The sequence below is a fragment of the Myotis myotis genome, unplaced genomic scaffold, assembly GCF_014108235.1.
Source record: "Myotis myotis isolate mMyoMyo1 unplaced genomic scaffold, mMyoMyo1.p scaffold_m19_p_12, whole genome shotgun sequence".
Lineage (NCBI taxonomy): Eukaryota > Metazoa > Chordata > Mammalia > Chiroptera > Vespertilionidae > Myotis > Myotis myotis.
In genome coordinates, this window is record NW_023416316.1 from 27,700,072 (window position 1) to 27,717,123 (window position 17,052).

A 17,052-nucleotide genomic window follows, 5' to 3' on the forward strand; every position below is an offset into this window, starting at 1 on the left:
CTACAGCCAAGCCAGAGGGCTTGGGCGGGGGGGGGGGGGGGGGGGGGGGGGACTCTCGGGCTCTGAGTCTGATGGTTATGAGGGTCCCTGAGGCCACCAGCATGCAGAGGACCTCAGTTTTGGCTGTTTCCAGGAGTTGGACTTGGAGTTGGGGTCAAGGTCACGTAGGCCAGAGGCACCAGGCCAGTGTCGGGGCCACGGCTGCAGCGCAGCCAGTCTCCTCCGGCTGGCCCCAGCACTCGGAGGACATCTCCCTTGTGGAAGCTCAGCTGTCCAGGGCCTGTGGCCAGATGGTGGCACAGTGCTTTTACCTCGCTGGAGAAACAACAGGTGGAGGTCAGAGAAACCCCACCCAAGACCAAACCCAGTCCCTAGTCCTTCAGGCCCCCCAGGGCTCACCATGGAGGCTTGGAGGGCAGGGCTGGAGCGTGTGGCTCCTGCAGGCTCTCCTTGGGCTCTGGCTCCCGGCGGGCACCCACTGTCTGCGCCACGAGTTGGAACATGGACTTGTCCAGACTCAGCCAGTCCGAGGGCAGCCTAGGGGTTAGCAGTCAGGGCTGACTGAGCTCTGGCTTAGACCAGGCTCCCCACTCCCTCTGTCTACAGCACAGGCTGCCTCTCACCTGTTTGTGGGCCGGATCTCTCGCTGAGCCTTTCGGGATCCAAAGAGGTGTCCCCACTTGATGCCCCCAGGTGACGGTCCGGAGGCTCCTTCCTCACTTTCTGCTGCGGGGGCAGTAGACCCCTCTCTCTCCCGACTGTGTCTCAGCTCAGCCAGCACAGAATCAGGGGGGCTCCCCATCCAGAAGGGCCAGCCCCTGTCCCGGCCAAGGGTCTCCTCAGGGGCAGGGCAGGCCTCAGCTCCCTCTACTACTCCCTCTCGCGGGGGTGGCCCCCCACCTCCTGCCCCTTTCTTTTTCTCACTGCTGCTGCCACTGCAGCTATTGCTGCCACCACGGGGGAACCTAGAACCTTCAGTGGAGCCGTCAATGTAGACCTGGGAGCTCTGCATGAGCTGGTACCACCAACCAGACTGCCCACTTCGGGCCCTGCCACGCTCCGAGCCCCCAGTTGCCTCTGTCACCTCTTCCGTCTCCTCCTCTTCCTCATCTTCTCCCCCTTCTGGGGCACCCACACCTTTCACCCGTTTCCCACGGGCTGCGCTGTCCATGTCTCCGGGGCCCTCCTGGCTCCGGGCCCGGGCCAACTGCAGGGTTGAGTGGGCGGACAGCAGCAGGTCCTGGGACACGCGCAGCAGTTCCTTGTGCTGCCGCTGCTGCTGCCCACTTTGCAGCAGCCGGTGCTGGAACAGCAAGTCCAGGCTGAAGGGCAGCAGGGCCAGGGGCTGTAGCAGCAGCAGCAGCTCCTCAAAGAGGCCAGGGCACACGGTGTGCGCTGCACTCAGGAAGCCCCATGGCTGGTAGTGGGTCTGGATGATATCTAGGGAGGAAGAGAGAGGGACTGAGCCGCACAGGAAGGCAGAGCCTGGCCTGGGGTGGCCTTTGAAAGGCAACCTGGGCAGGGCCACTGCATCGTGCTGCACAGGCTGTAATGTGCTACTTAGAGGCACTACAGTGGAGGCGATTCCTGAAGTGTTGGTGCATTAGCTGCACCTTAAGTGGCAGCCGCGAGCTCAGACGGCCTGAGTGTCCCGCTGACTGCCAGGCTCTGCCACAGCAGAAGCTGGGGAAGGACTCTGGTAGAAGCCCAAGCTTGGCATGGTTCCCCTCTCCACCTCTAGCATCTGAAAAGACAGCTGTGCCTCGCTCTGGAGCCTGTGAGGCCTGGCCTATGATGAGTTTGCAAGACAGGGCAGGGTTCTGGGCATTACCTTCGTGGTTATAGAGGTGATTAAACCAGAATTCCAGGGACCGGATGCTGTAGGGAGATAGGTGAAGAGAGTTGAGTCTTATGTGGGCATTGCCAGATCATAAGGTGCAAAGAAGACAGACACAGGGGTCAGACACAGGGTAGACTATAGGTGAACGTCTCTCTTCTATGGCAGAGATGCTACTTGGTTCACTTTATTGTCATGTAGTTCTGAAAAGTCAGTGAAGATGTGGGGCGGGGGGCGGGGGGAGGGCGGGGTGAACATGTGTTTCACAAACCAGTCACTTCCTCCTAGAATGGAGTCACTTTGCACAAGACCCAGGAAGTCAGGGCAGCTCCTGAGTGGAGTACAGAGCCGAAGGGGGTGACCTGGGCCCATGCTTGAGAAAGAAAAATACTATGACATGGATCCCAAGGTGGACTTAGGGTCAAGCAGGATTTGGGAGCAGTGCTGGCATTGAGAGGATCAGGGTTTACAATATCCAGAGAAACAGAACCAGATTAATTTCCAAAGAAGCCAGACTGTGGATTTGTAAAAGCGGAAGACCATGTTGGTGTCAGTGCCGGAGGATCGTGGGTGTGGTGGGAGACCACTGATCTACCGAGAGGCTGAGCTAGGTGGAGAGCAGTGAGCCCGCGCTCTGGCAGCAGGTCCCACAGATCCCCCTTTCTGTCTCAGGTAGGGAGCTGCTTCCTCAGAGGCAGCCGCGACCCGGGGAGGGCTGGTGGCTGCAGATCTCGCTGCGCCACCGCACTCACTTGAGCAGGCCGAGGACGAAGGCATCGAAGCGCATGGTGTGACTGGTGAGCTCGGGGAACTGGCTGACCTTGTTGTACAGGCCGTGCAGGACCTTGGTGGATGGGCCTGGGAGGAAGCCAGAGTTGCAGGTCACATGCCCAATCTCTGGAACCCTAAATTCACCCTGGGGTCCCCATCTTGCACACAGCACTTACCTAGTTGTGTAGAAGCCTCAACCACACTCCACGGCATGTTCTTACGTTGCCCGATGATGACATCCAGCACAAAGGCCTTGAGCCCATCCTCCAGCACAGCCCGGACCGCAGGGCACAAGTACTTGAGGACCAGGTGGCCTACATTGGGGCTAACAGAACTGTTCCCCAGCTTTGCCTGTGGAGGCAGTAGGGAAGTACAGGGGATCACTGCAAGTTCAACCATGGTCCTTTCTGACCTTCTTAGCCCTTATGGTGCTTCTTTGTGATCCCCATTCCTAAGTATCAACTCTGGGTTCGAGGTGGCAGCACAGGGAAGGTGAGGGTCAGCAGGTAGAGCTCAGCTCTCCACAGTTTCTTGCCTACCTTCACCCCAGGATCCCGGCTTGTGCCAAAATGGGCCACGATGAGGTCCACTGCAGTGTTAACAGCTTTCACCAGCCCTGCAAGCGAGGATTTGATGTAACAGCTCCCCGAAAAGTCCCTGAGCAACTCAGCTGGGACTGAGCCCTCTGTGGGACGATGGGCTTCCATACACTCTCTCTCTGTCCCTGCAGCATGGGTCTCATCAAGGCACCAGGCCCAGGCCACTTCCTATTTTCCCCAGTTCTCCAGCCCCTCCTGTTTTCACGCCCCGGCTGGGACCCACTTTAATGATTACATTACTGAGACCCTCAAAGCCCTAACTTCCTTGCCATCTTACTCCAATCCTGGGTCAATCTATCTGTCTTCTCCACTCTGAGGCACCAGGCTACTGTCTGCTGGGTAAAGTCCAGGGCCACTCACACCGGTGAGTGACAAGGGCACTTCTCTGAAGTGTGCCTTGTGGCACCCTCAGCTATGCTCTCAAGTTGCCATGCCAAATCTTTACCCCTCTTCTCAAGCCCTTGGTTCTACTTCACACAGAGAGCAGAGGCCACTGGTCACGAGTTCCTTCAACTTTCCTCTCCATCCAAAAGACGTAACTATATTATTTCTCTCCTCCCCGCTGCTGCCCCTCTCACTCTCTCCATCTTTTGGAGGAAGGTGGCTGCTCCCCTTCTTGCCCAAGGTTCTTCCCTCTCCCTAAGCTCTGAATCTCCCACTCTGCCTCTGAAAGGGACTTTAGTTTCATCTTTCTCCCCTTTAAGTAATAAGCTCCTTCCCCTTCAGCCCCTCAATTTTTTCTCTCCATCATTGCACTGAAACTGCTCTCTCTTATGGTCTCGTATTTGCTAAATAGCTTGATTCCTTGTCAGTCCGTGTCTTACTAGATGTTACCATCATGTTTACCCCGACCTCTAGGCCCTGTGGTAACTGAATTCCCCCCCTTAGCGCACGTGGACATTTATTTATGACATGCGTCTCCCTCACTAAGCTCCCGGAGAGAAGAGACTGGAGCCCGACTCCAAAGCACCTGATCAATGACCCTTCCTCACGTGTACACACTCATGGCACATGGTACATGACTTCTCGCCCCAATGCCTGTGCTCTCTAATTTCTTCCTGGCACCTGGAATTCTAAGGTTGGGAAATATTCTGGAGGGCCAGGCAGCAGGGCGATAGGCACAGACAGGTAGTGACAACAGAACTCCTGGCCTGAGCTGGGGGAATATCCACCTTTTTTCTGAAGCAGGTCAATGGAAATGGCTTCTGAGTTGCCGTCTGGGGACAGACAAAACTCAGCAGGAGGCTTCTCAGTCAAGGAAAAGGGATCCTGGAAGTCAGGGCAGGTCAGTGATAGCGGCTTCACCATTGGACCTGGAAAAAAGAGAAAAATCAGTCCCACGAACTCTTTCCAAGCGTTGCAGCTCAGTTCTGTGCCTTATACCCTCTGAGACTGACCCCTTCTCCAGCCCTTCCCAGCTACGGCAGAGCCTGCCCTGGTATCCTGGGGACCTGCCCACACACCATTCAGCCGGCAGTTCAGGTGGCCAGCAGCACTGAGGGAGCCAGGGAATTCAAAGATGGGGTTCCTTCGGGTGAGCCGAGCTTCCTGTGCCCTTCGGTCTAGGCTCCCTGACAAACCAGGTGGCCCTAGTGGGTTCTTCCTCCTGTATTCCCGCCACTTGAGCGCTTGAGGGGATAGGTGGTTGGCTGGAAGCAGAACAGATTAGCAGAAGAGACAGGAAAGAATGAGCAGGAGACAGCATTTCATACCCGCCCAGTGGGCCCGTGTACAACGCGAGGGTTAGGAGTGAGTACATATTGTCCACAGATGCTGGGGAAGGAGATGCAAATATTTTAACCTCTGATCCCAGGCTGGAGTATAAGAAGCTATTCAAAGAGGGTGGTGGTGTCAACGCGTCTGGGGGCAGGCTGGGAAGCTCATACCGTTATTGGGCCTGGAGGCCATGCAGCCTTCACCACCTCCCCGGGCCAGGCTCTCTGCTCGACCGAGGCTAGATCTCCAGGAGCCCAGAGGAGGCAAGCTTCCTGTTCCATGGAGTCGGTACTCAGCCAAGGTCAGTATCTTCGGATCCTCCTTCTGGGGCTGCTGGGAGGTGGCAGGCTGGACAGCAGGACAGGAGAGGCTCCATGGGGGTGAGCTTTCTGTGGCTGTGGCCTGCTCTGGGGGAGGGGAGCACGAAGCGGAGGCAGACGAGTCGGTGCTGAGCCCAAAGGGGCCAGCGCTCCGGATAGGGGAGTAGCTGCCCAGGGGTGACGGTCGTGAGGTTTCTGGCTCAGGCCCAGCTTTCCTGGCACCTCTGTTGGTGGATGCCTGTGACTCCCCGGAAGGATCTGAGGCAGGGACTTGAGCCGTGGAGGGAGCAAGGGGGGCGGGCTGCTGTGCGCGGCTGCAGCCCGACAGGCTGTAGAGCTGGGAAAGGCTGTGGAGGGCCCGGGCCTTGGCCAGCTGCTTGGGGAAGTGGTGCTGGAACACGAAGGGCTGGATGGGCAGCGTGGTTGGCCTCTGCTCCTTGCTGTAGCGGAGGACTGGTCGGCTCTCAGCACCACCCCCTGTGGCAACATGGACGGAGAAGGAATCAGATGGACAGACACTGAACCCACATGAGAGGGAGCACAGAAGCAGGAGATGATGCTCCCTGGGGAAGGGGAAAGAGGTGGGCAAGACCTGGGTTGTAGGAATTGAGTGGGGTCGGGTAATCCAAGACTGTGGACTCGGACACGGCTCCCCGCTTCTTTTGTAAAGCTTTTCCTACTGGATATGAAACAGAACTGTCTTGTATTCGTGGCTGTTCATTAACTCTTGATTTTCTTGACTTCAAAGGTGGTATATCTGAAGGCTCAATTCTTATATCTCACTTTACACTTCTCCCCTGTATTATTCAAGTTCGGACATTCATACGCCTGAACCCACCTTCCTATGATCCCTCGATCGTTCTGCTTTAGGGTTTTGCTTTCATTTAAAATTGGCTATTTTAGAACACTTCATCCATCACCGTTCTCCTGATGACTTGCACCTCCGTCAGTGGCAGAACTACTGTGTTCTTTGTTTTTAAGGCCCAAAGACTTGGAGTCAGAGTCAGATTTCCAGGGCCAAGATGTTATTTACCTCAAACTTTCACTCAAATTCCCCTATCTCCATCCAAGTAGGCACATTTCATTCTTGAGCAAATCTAACCATAATAAAGTATTTCTTTACTTGGAGCCAGAATCAGCCTCCTGTCACCCCTCCTCACCTCACTCCTACTCTTTCATGATCCAGGCACTGGAGCCTCAGAGTCCGTATCTGCTCCCTCTACAGAGTCTACACATTCATGTATTCCCCCAGAGTGGTCCTCTCCTGTTCTTCCAGCCAGTCTTCAGGTCAATGTCCCTCAAAACACGGGGCTCAGGCCGAACCGGTGTGGCTCAGTGGATAGAGCGTCGGCCTGCGGACTCAAGGGTCCCGGGTTCGATTCCGGTCAAGGGCATGTACCTTGGTTGCAGGCACGTCCCCAGTGGGGGGCATGCAGGAGGCAGCTGATCGATCTCTCTCATCGATGTTTCTGACTTTCTGTCCCTCTCCCTTCTTCTCTGTAAAAAATCAATAAAATATATTTAAAAACAAAACAAAAAAACAAACAAAAAAAACACGGGGCTCAGGACTAAACCCCAAACTCCAATCACTTTGTCTTTGTGCATGGGCTGTGCTTCTAATCAAACACTGCGCATCCTGCAAACATCTGAACGAACACAAGGGGATGCTATAAGCAGCCACACGGCCTGAACCCCTGGGTGTGGCTCACTAGCACAGCTCTGTGGCTCAACAACTCTGTGAGGCAGAAATTACATCCTTACTTGACAGATCAGGATATTGGAAACTCAGAGATTAAATCATTTGTCACACAACTAGGAAGTGGCGGGGCTCGAATTCTGCCTAAGCCAGAGTCTGACTTCGGGGCCGATGTTCTCTTTACCACATTGCACTGCACATGCAATGGTACCAGGCTGGGCTTGCCTATCCCCCATCTTTTCCCATTAATTTACTTCGGTGAGTCTTCAGGAGATGGTGACCACAACCCCATTAGGGAGGTGTTTCAGAATCACTCCCAGGGGACACTTTCAAACGATACTCTCCTGTCATCCCAGTCAGTGCTCAGAGAGCAACCTTTGTCATTCTCCCCTGCTCACTACTTCCATTGGCCCTTAACATGCCAAGTTTATTAACGTCTCTGAGCCTTTTGCACCTGCTCTTCTTTCTGCCTGAAATTTTCTCATCATTCATGCATCAGCTCAAACACCACCTCCTCAGCGAGACCTTCTCAACCACCGCAGCCCCTCTGGACAGTCGCTCTCATTACCCTGTTGCATTTTCTTTTCAGCATTTTTTTCACCACCAGAAATGGCCTTATTTGTTTATTGTCTATTACTTCGTGTAAGGGCTCCAGAAAAGAAGGTTTTTAAAAGCTGTTCATTGCTATGCCCCCGTGCCTAGACCACAGCCTGGTACATAGTAGGTAATGAATAAAGATTTATTAAAGGAGTGAATCCCCACTGAAACTTTGGTTAAGGCTAGCCTCACTGCATCCCAAATCTTATCAGCTTGCGTCCTAAAGTACAAATTTCATTTTATCCCCTGTGGCCACAACTGCCCGCAGAATAAAGTGGAACCTTCTCAACCAGGTAGGTGCCCACACTGGCCACAGATTAGGCTTCTCCCGCTCTAACTCCCACACCTGCCATCCTCATCGACACCACTCCTCCCACCCCGGCCCATCTTGAAGCATGCTGCCTTTCCTGCTGGAATGTCTTCTTCCTTTCCACTTATGTCAATATCAAATTTCAAGGCTGAGCTGACCCTGGCTATCAGATTAGGTCCTTTCAACCCTAGCTGTATTACATACCTCCTCTATAAAGAATGTTTTAATTAGACTATTTAATCCTACTCTTTTAAGCATCCTCCCTGCTAAGTACCCAGGATCGAGTTTGAGGCAGAGGAATACGATGAGGGAAGGAAAAGGGGGATTATTGTGAGGAGTGGGTCTCAGTTCTACCCTCAGGGAATAAGTTTTCTCACTTTTCTATGTGATAACCCTTAAGAAAAGTGGAGACAGAGACAGACCACATTCACCCAAGTCTGCTCTTCTGTAGGTGACACGGCCCCACAGTCTCAATTTCTTCTTAAAACGGAGGGCCCGGAACTCCCAGGTGAGCACTAACTGGTTCAGAGGAGTGGGGGACTAGCAACTCCCCTCTGCAGCCTATGAATAAATCCAGTCGTCGTAACTTCTGAAAACCCTTCAAAACTGCTGATTCCTTCTGAGTTTGCAATCAATTAAATATCCCAAATAACTCAAGTATAGCTCACACATCACACTTCATGCGGGTCCCTGCTTTATCAGTTCTTTCCAGCTTTGGTAAGATCCTTCTGAATCTTGATTTTGCTGCTCAGGGTCTCAAAGGGATCTCAGCTTCTTTTGTCATTTATGAATTCATTGAATTATCACTAATTTTTTATTTTTATTTATTTCTTTTTTTACAAAATCAAGAGAAGAGCCCTGTGGTAGGTCACTGGAGACTTATGGAACAGCACACCATCTTGATACAAAGTTCATTTGATAGAAAAAACTTCCAATGCCTCTCCTCCCATCTCTGACCAGGATTATTCTTGCCCTCAGAATGCCAGCCACAGGATCCCCTGTGCCTACATACACCCACCAGATACTGCAGTCTAAGAAGGGAATGGGTTTCAAAGGACTGGCTAATCCCTCTATTTCTGACCTGCATCTTCCCTCCCCTTCTATTCCCTCTCCCAAGGGCAGCTTCTTTGTGAATGTTTAGGTATGAAATCTTCTGCTGGACTGTGTCTCCATAATGGCAGAGATAATACTATTTACGGTTTTTTAACCCCTTTCCTTTGATAAGCCACCACACCAAGCTAAGGCTGCAGCACAGAAAATTCACCTTTACCTGCCTTTTCCCTTTCCTTCCACACCCGCTGGGATCTGGCTTCCACCTCACTGCTGCCGAATATGCTTTTAGGATTATCAGCCTTACTCTTAGTGATTTCTCTTCAAAACTCACTTGAACCTAACTCTTTTTGAAACTTTCTCCTCCTTTGGTTCTGTGACTTTGCTCTCTCCTGGGTTTCCTTATATTTTCCTGCCTAATTCTTCTTAGTTTCCTCTGAGGGTTGCTCTGCTCATCCTTAAATCATGGTATCCCCAGGGCTCTGTCCCTGTTCCCTTTATAGCTTCACACATTTTTCCTGGATGCTCTCATCCACTCAGAGCTCCAACTACCACTTTTACTCCAACGACTCTCCCATCATGGTGATCTCCTGACCTCCAGGGTTGGTTCCAATCTACCAGTGAACTTTCTAATATGCAAATCAAAACAGGCTAAACTGTTATAAACAAACAAACAAACAAACAAAAAAACAAGCAGTTTTCCTGACTGAAATCCTTCAGTGGTTCCATCACATTCCACTAGGGCAGCCCCAGTTATTTGTAGTTTCTAGAAAGCATCATGTTATTCTGGGCCTCTGTGGTTTTGTACAGACTATTCTATGACCTAGAATGTTCTTCTTAAAGTCTGCACAAAGCTAATTCCTGTCTTTCTAGACTGTGCTCGAATGTAAACTGTGTTAGCAGTCCTTCTCTGGCATTTCATTCTGATTTAGATGTCCTGTACACCACCATCTCTGCATTTTACTTTACTGTTTCCATCCTTGGTTGGAATTCCTTGAGGACAGAAATTGTCCCTCTCATCTCTCTATCACCAGCACCCACTTAACATGGAGTCTATAAAATCACCACCTAAATATTATAAGACAAATAGGAAACAGTGGCCGGACTAGGAGACCGAAAGGCCAAGTGTCAGCTCTCAGGCTCTTTGAAGAGTGGCTACAATGACTGATCAGGGTGAGCTTCGCTGACACCCAGTGTGGTTTGCCTGTTGGACATATCCTCGGCTTTTAGACATAACCGTTAAGCACTGCAAATTCCTATATGTCCCAAACTGAACTCATGCCTCATCTCTGTGCCAGTAAATCTAATTCTGTTTGCAGTCCCTAATCACGTATCATCTTTCCAGTTATCCAGGCTTAGAATCACAATCTTCTGAGTGCTTCCTTTCCCAATCATCCTCTAAGTTCTGTTGATTTTATCTCTTCAGTGAATTTTTTACCCTCTAACCTCCTTCTCCCCTTTACAACTTCTCCCCTGGACTGGAAAGATGCTTGGTCTAGGCTGAGGAACTGCCAGTGATATGGATGGGGTGGTTGACAGGGCCCTATCACTGAGGAGGCCTTGCATTTATCCTGGTAATCTCCAGCCTTTAGGTTCCTTACCGTCAGCTCTAGCTCTTGCATCCCTCTGGGTATGGCTGTTGGCTGGGCTCCCTGGGAGAGCAGAGCCTGGATCCATCAGCTGCATCAGGGAGCCTTGCCCAGAAGCTCTGAGGACAGCAGGTGACATCTCACTGGACTGGGGGCCCTGATAGACCTGGGTGGACCAGGGCTCTGAGCCAACTAAGTCCATGCCTGGCCCCATGGGCATAGGTGGTAGACTATGGCTACAGTGAGAACCCTCATCCAGCGAGCCCACCCTATCTTGTTGGGCTTCTTGAATGGGTGAGAAATCCTGGGAGGAGTCTCCAACGCTCACTCGAAGTGGGGGGGAGCCAGAGCCTGCAGCTTTCTTCCGGCCTTTGGCGAGCTCAGCAAAGGAGGTGACCCGCTTAGGTGGGGAGCTGGACCCGGCCAGAGCTGTGGGGCCCTCACTCAGGCGCACTGGGCAACTCAACATGCGTTCCAGCGAGCCCAGGCGGACAGGAGGGCTACGGTCCAGGCTGCGATCATAGCTTCGAGAGCGCTGACGTCCAGTGCCAAGGTTGGGGGGTGAAGTATTAGTGTATACTTGCCCCTCAATCACAGTGGGGCCCGTAGGAGCTTCAGCTTCCATGGGCCTCGCTTGTTCCTCTGGTTGGGCTTCTGGCTTCTGGAATAGATAATACTCAGAGGGCTGGTTAGGGCCAGGGTCTGGGGCAGAGCTGGGTACCGGACTTATCTTGGTGTGTTCCTCCGAGCAACTGGTGATGGAAGAGCCAGCAGGGCTTGGGGATGATTGGGAGGACAGATCGCAGGTGACAAGTTTATAGTAATTCTGTGTGGCCACAACAAGACGGGCCTGGCTCTGGAAGCAGGCTGTGAGGTCAGCCACAGCTGGGCAGGGCTCACAGTGTGGGCGGTAGGAGTTGCAGTTGGCATCGAGCTCAGGAGATGAGGCATGAGGACAACCATAGCTCCCCTCCCTTTCTCCACTATCGGGGTGATGGGACTCATAAGACATCTTGGACTCGGCTGGGGAGGGTTGCAGGTCCAGGTAGAAGGCGCCAGGGTCTGAGTGGCTGCAGAAGGAAGAGTCGCTGCAAGATTGTGGGGCAGAGTTGAGATTGGCATGGGAGTTGCCATGCGTCTTGTTGTAGAGGGTGCTGAAGGTGACCAGTACACCATCTGAGCTGTTGCAGGAGGAGTCACTCACATAGCCCATGGACTGGTCAGCCGCCTCAGACTGACTGGATGTGCTACTGCAGCGGCAGTGCTGGGGTCCTGAGCCTGAGCATCCAGGGTTCCTTGGGGATTCATCTGAACTGAGCTTCCACTCCTGGTCAAAGGAAAAGCCGGAGGTATCACTGGCTCCACCTCCGCTGCCACTCCCACCAGGTCCCCCACACTCATCCAGCTCCATGGTCTCTGTTTCCAGCTCTGGCTGGCAGCAGTGGTTACTGCCACACTGCTGGGGATCCAAGGTTGTCACCGGCTCCTGTTCCTGCCCCTCCACCACTCCAGCCCGACTCTGTGTTGCCCCCCATGGCCTGCCGGCTCTGGGGCCAGGTGGTGGCAGCTGGAAAGAGGAGAGATGGAAGGTGGGCTGGCCAGCTCCATGCAGGTGGAAGGACTGCTGGGTGGCACTATCACCAATGCTGTCATCATATAAGTCACCGAGTCCTGGCTCAGCCACACTCCCCTGCAGCAAGAAGGGATTATGTCGTTTAGAGGCCCCTGGGCCTCTTCCATCCCGACCCCTACTCTTAGTGCTGCTGTCTGCAGACCGTGCAGATCCCCCTGGAGCAGAGTGCAGACTGTTGTACAGCAGGGAGTCAGCTTGTCCTAGGTCTTGTTCAGGCTGGGTTATGCCCAGCTCAGGTGGGCAGAAGGGATTGGGTCTTGTGCTCCCACTACCTCCACTTGCCCCCCCACAGCACTGCCTGTCTGGGACTTGACAGTGTACCAGGGGGATGTGGTGGACGATGAGGGTCTCTCCAGTAAGCTTTGGGGGACTATCCATTCTGGAAAGTTCGAACAAGGGCATCAACAGCACCAGACACTGCCCCCGGAGCCCGATGGGGCAGAACGCATTTCATCAGGAGAGCTTGGCACCTGGAGAGAGAGGGAAAGAAAGGGAAGCTAATGTCACTTCCCTGGAAGTCTGAGACATGCCCTTCCTCATATGATTTTCAGATGCAGAAAAGCCCAAGGGGAGAAAAGACTCAGAGCCAAGATGGAGCTTGGTAACACAGCCCAATAGGACAAGGGGTATCCCAACACACTTTCTGCATCATACAGGTCCAGCCCTGGAGGTCCCCCTTCATTTTAATTTGCCAGGAGTCTACTGTAAGCCAGCCCCCCCCCCTTTAAAAAAATATATGTTATTGATTTTTTTAAAAAAAATATATTTTATTGACTTTTTAGAGAGGAAGGGAGAGAGATAGAAAGTTAGAAACATCGATGAGAGAGAAACATCGATCAGCTGCCTCCTGCACACCCCCTACTGGGGATGTGCCCACAACCAAGGTACATGCCCTTGACCAGAATCGAACCTGGGACCTTTCAGTCCGCAGGCCGACGCTCTATCCACCGAGCCAAACCGGCTAGGGCTGTTATTGATTTTTTACAGAGAGGAAGGGAGAGGGATGAGAGAGAAACATTGATCAGCTGCTTACTGCACATTCCCTACTGGGTATGTGCCCACAACCAAGGTACATGCCCTTGACCGGAATCGAACCTGTGACCCTTGATTCCGCAGACCGACGCTCTATCCACTGAGCCAAACCGGTTAGGGCGAGCTAGGCCCCTTTTAATGCCACATATGAAGATCTGGGGATCTCAGGGACAGCATTTTCTTATCGAGGACCCTATTCTTAGCTGTAAACAAGGACTAATCCTCAGTAAAAATAAAAAGTATGAATAGTAAAGTAACTAAGAAAACACCACTAGGATGTCTGATATGGTGCTAAGCACTAAGGGGATACAGAGATGCCTTAGACACAGCTACAGCACAGAAGTTTACAGATGAGGAGGAAATCACAAATTCTAAATCATGTCCTAATAGCAATAAATTACAATTTTGCAAGAAAAATATTTTTAGGTATACTCTGTCATTTGACCCCTATGTCATCTTAGACTCCTTTTCTCCTCTTCTAAACCCCAGAATACTTGCCCCTCTCTGATGGCTGTGGGCTAAGATCCTCACTCTCCCTACTACGGTATTGATGCTTCTTGAATGCAGAGGCCAAGGTGGGCATTAGAGTGACTGCAAGTATGGCTGATGCCAACTTCTTCCTTCTCAATGGAGGCGGGGTCTATTTTTATCTCCTTTCTATCACTCTAGCACAACATCACATAGGCCTGGCAAACATAAGAGGCATAATACATTCTTAATATTTGTCTAGCGCAGGATATAGATCTTCTGAAGTATCCAAATTCTGCTCAGTTTTAGCCTAGAACTTTCATTATGGGGGTCCTTTAGAAAACCTTCTCTCCCCAGTTTTACCTCTGATAGGCTAAGGTTCTCTCTTTTTCAAGGTTTCCAAGTACACAGAGCCCCTTTTGAGCTTTTCTGGTCTCCTGGCCAGACTAGGCGAGTTCTGGTCTCCTGTGCTACCAAGTTCAGATCCTAACAGTCTTTACTTGCTCTGACTCCTCATATCCAATGTCTCCTCATTCATTCATTCATTCATTCATTCATTCATTCATTCATTCATTCATTTTTCTCTTCCTTCCCTTTTTATTCCTGTCATTTTCCTTTCATCCACCATGAGTCTAAATCTCCCATCATTTAGACTCATTTAGTTAAACTCTTAATACTACCAATTCTTAAAAAGTTAACTCATTTAGATTACAGGATCACAGCTCTTCATGTAAAGTACAATAAAGAGTTAAGCAAATTCATGCTCAAAAACATGAACAGGTAATACATGAGATAAAAAATTCAAATGGCTAATAAATACATGTGTGAGGGACACAGTATTATGATATAACTATGTGAGTTAGGTTCAATTACATTAAAATTTAAAAGCAAGTATTTATCATCTTTTTTCTTCCTTTTGAGAGGAAGGTTCCTTTTTTGGACTTCTAAACTTATTTGTGTGGATTGGGGTAATGAGTATATATGGAGGAAGGCAGAGACTAGAGAGGCTAAACTGAGCTATAATATTAAAAGTTATAGAAACATGGGAATAAATCTGTGTTATCTTGGATTAGGCAATGGTTTCTTAGATATGACACCAAAAACATGAATGATAAGTGAGAAAACAAGTAAGGTAAGATGAACTTCATAAAAATTAAAAATCTTTGTGCCTCAAAGGATACCATCAATAAAATGAAAAGACAACCCACAGAATGGGAGAAAATATTTGCAAATCATATATCTGATAAGAGGTTTCTGATCAGAAGGCCAGCAATTAAAAATAAAAGATATATAATCTGCCCCGGCTGGTGTGGCTCACTTGGTTGGAGCAGTGTCCATGCATGCTTCAAAAGGTTGCTGGTTTGATTCCTGGTTATCGCAAATACCTAGGGTATGGGTTCATCCCTGGTGGGAGTGTGTACGAGACGCGACTGATCAATATTTCTCTCACACATTGGTCTTTCTCTTTCTCTCTCCTTTGACCTCTCTCTAGGCCCAGTAGGAATTAAAAAAAAAAAAAAAAAAAAAAGATGGCCCCACCGGTGTGGCTCAGTGGTTGAGTGTCGACCTATGAGCCAGGAGGTCACGGTTCGATTCTGGTCAGGGCACATGTCCAGGTTGTGGGCTCGATCCCCAGTGTAGGGTGTGCAGGAGGCAGTTAATCAATGATTCTCTCTCATCACTGATGTCTCTATCTCTCTCTCCCTCTCTCTCTGAAATCAATACAAATATATTTTATTTCTTAAAAATATGTTTTATTGATTTTTAGAGAGAGAGGAAGGGAGAGGGAGAGAGGGATGAAAACATCTTATCAATTGGCTGCCTCCTTCACACCCCCGGTTGGGGACCGAGCCTGCAACTTGGGCATGTGCCCTGACTGGGAATCGAACCAGCAATCTCTCTCTCTCTTTTTTTTTTTTTTTAATATATTTTATTGATTTTTTACAGAGAGGAAGGGAGAGAGATAGAGAGTTAGAAACATCGATGAGAGAGAAACATCGATCAGCTGCCTCCTGCACATCTCCTACTGGGGATATGCCTGCAACCCAGGTACATGCCCTTGACCGGAATCGAACCTGGGACCTTTCAGTCCGCAGGCCGACGCTCTATCCACTGAGCCAAACCGGTTTCGGCCGAACCAGCAATCTCTTGATTCCTGGGTCGACACTCAACTGCTGAGCCACACCAGCTGGACACTACAAATATATTTTTTAAAAAAGATGAGACAGTCTCTTCAATAAATGGTGCTGGGAAATTTGGTCAGATACATGCAAAAAAAATGAAACTAGCCCACCAACTTACACCATACACAAAAATAAACTCAAAATGGATAAAGGACTTAGATGTAAGATGGGAAACCATAAAAATCCTAGAAGTAGCCATAGGCAGCAAAATATCAGACATATATTGTAGCAATATCTTTACTGATACAGCTCCTAGGGCAATGGAAACTAAGGAGAAAATAAACAAATGGGACTACATCAAAATAAAAAGCTTCTGCACAGCAAAAGAAACCATCAACAAAACAACAAGAAAGCCCACTGCATGGGAGAACATATTTGCCAATGTTATCACCGATAAGGGTTTAATCTCCAACATTTATAGGGAACTCATACAACTTAACAAAAGGAAGATAAACAATCCAATAAAAAAATAGGCAAAGGACCTAAATAGACACTTTTCGAAAGAAGACATACAGAAGGCCATGAGACATATGAGAACATGCTCAAAGTCACTAATCATCCGAGAGATGCAAATCAAAACAACAATAAGGTACCATCTCACACCTGTCAGAATAGCTATCATCAACAAATCAACAAATGACAAGTGCTGGAGAGGATGTGGAGAAAAAGGAACCCTCTTGCACTGCTGGTGGGAATGCAGACTGGTGTAGTCACTGTGGAAAAGAGTATGGCATTTCCTCAAAAAATTAAATATGGAACTTCCATTTGACCCAATAATCCCACTTCTAGGAATATATCCCAAGAAAACAAAAACACAGATCAGAAAGGATATATGCACCCCTATGTTCATAGCAGCACAATTCACCATAGCTAAGATCTGGAAACAGCCTAAGTGCCCATCAGCAGATGAATGGATTAGAAAACTGGTACATTTACACAATGGAATACTATGCTGCTGTAAAAAAGAAGGAATTCTTACCATTTGTAATAGCATAGATGGAAATGGAGAGCATTATGCTAAGCGAAATAAGCCAGTCAGAGAAAGACAAACATCACAACATCTCACTCATTTGTGGAAAAACATAACCTGATGAACAAAAATAGAACCAGAGTCATAGAAGCATCGAACAGACTGTCCCACCTATGAGGGAAGGCGGGGGGTGAGGGGGTAAGAGATCACCCAGAGGACTTGTATGCATGCATATGAGCATAACCAATGGACACAGATGCGGGGTGGTGAGGGCATGTGCT

General features: G+C 50.0%; 1 protein-coding gene across 4 annotated transcripts in view; it reads right to left on the reverse strand.

Moving 5' to 3' along the window:
* Nucleotides 1-28: 28 nt before the first annotated feature.
* RUSC2 (RUN and SH3 domain containing 2) overlaps nucleotides 29-17,052 on the reverse strand; it is a 54,289-nt gene continuing 37,265 nt past the window's right edge. For 3 of the 4 annotated variants that reach the window (XM_036330462.1, XM_036330461.1, XM_036330464.1), the window contains 11 exons: nucleotides 10,498-12,588; nucleotides 5,094-5,720; nucleotides 4,671-4,856; nucleotides 4,380-4,520; nucleotides 3,148-3,224; nucleotides 2,785-2,959; nucleotides 2,590-2,695; nucleotides 1,832-1,878; nucleotides 624-1,440; nucleotides 400-537; nucleotides 29-315 (listed from right to left, as the gene is read on the reverse strand). In XM_036330462.1, the coding sequence (XP_036186355.1) occupies nucleotides 114-315; nucleotides 400-537; nucleotides 624-1,440; nucleotides 1,832-1,878; nucleotides 2,590-2,695; nucleotides 2,785-2,959; nucleotides 3,148-3,224; nucleotides 4,380-4,520; nucleotides 4,671-4,856; nucleotides 5,094-5,720; nucleotides 10,498-12,520 (4,539 nt within the window). In that variant the 5' untranslated portion in view covers nucleotides 12,521-12,588 and the 3' untranslated portion in view covers nucleotides 29-113. The remainder of the gene's footprint in view (nucleotides 316-399; nucleotides 538-623; nucleotides 1,441-1,831; nucleotides 1,879-2,589; nucleotides 2,696-2,784; nucleotides 2,960-3,147; nucleotides 3,225-4,379; nucleotides 4,521-4,670; nucleotides 4,857-5,093; nucleotides 5,721-10,497; nucleotides 12,589-17,052) is intronic. The other variant, XM_036330465.1, reaches the window with a different exon arrangement.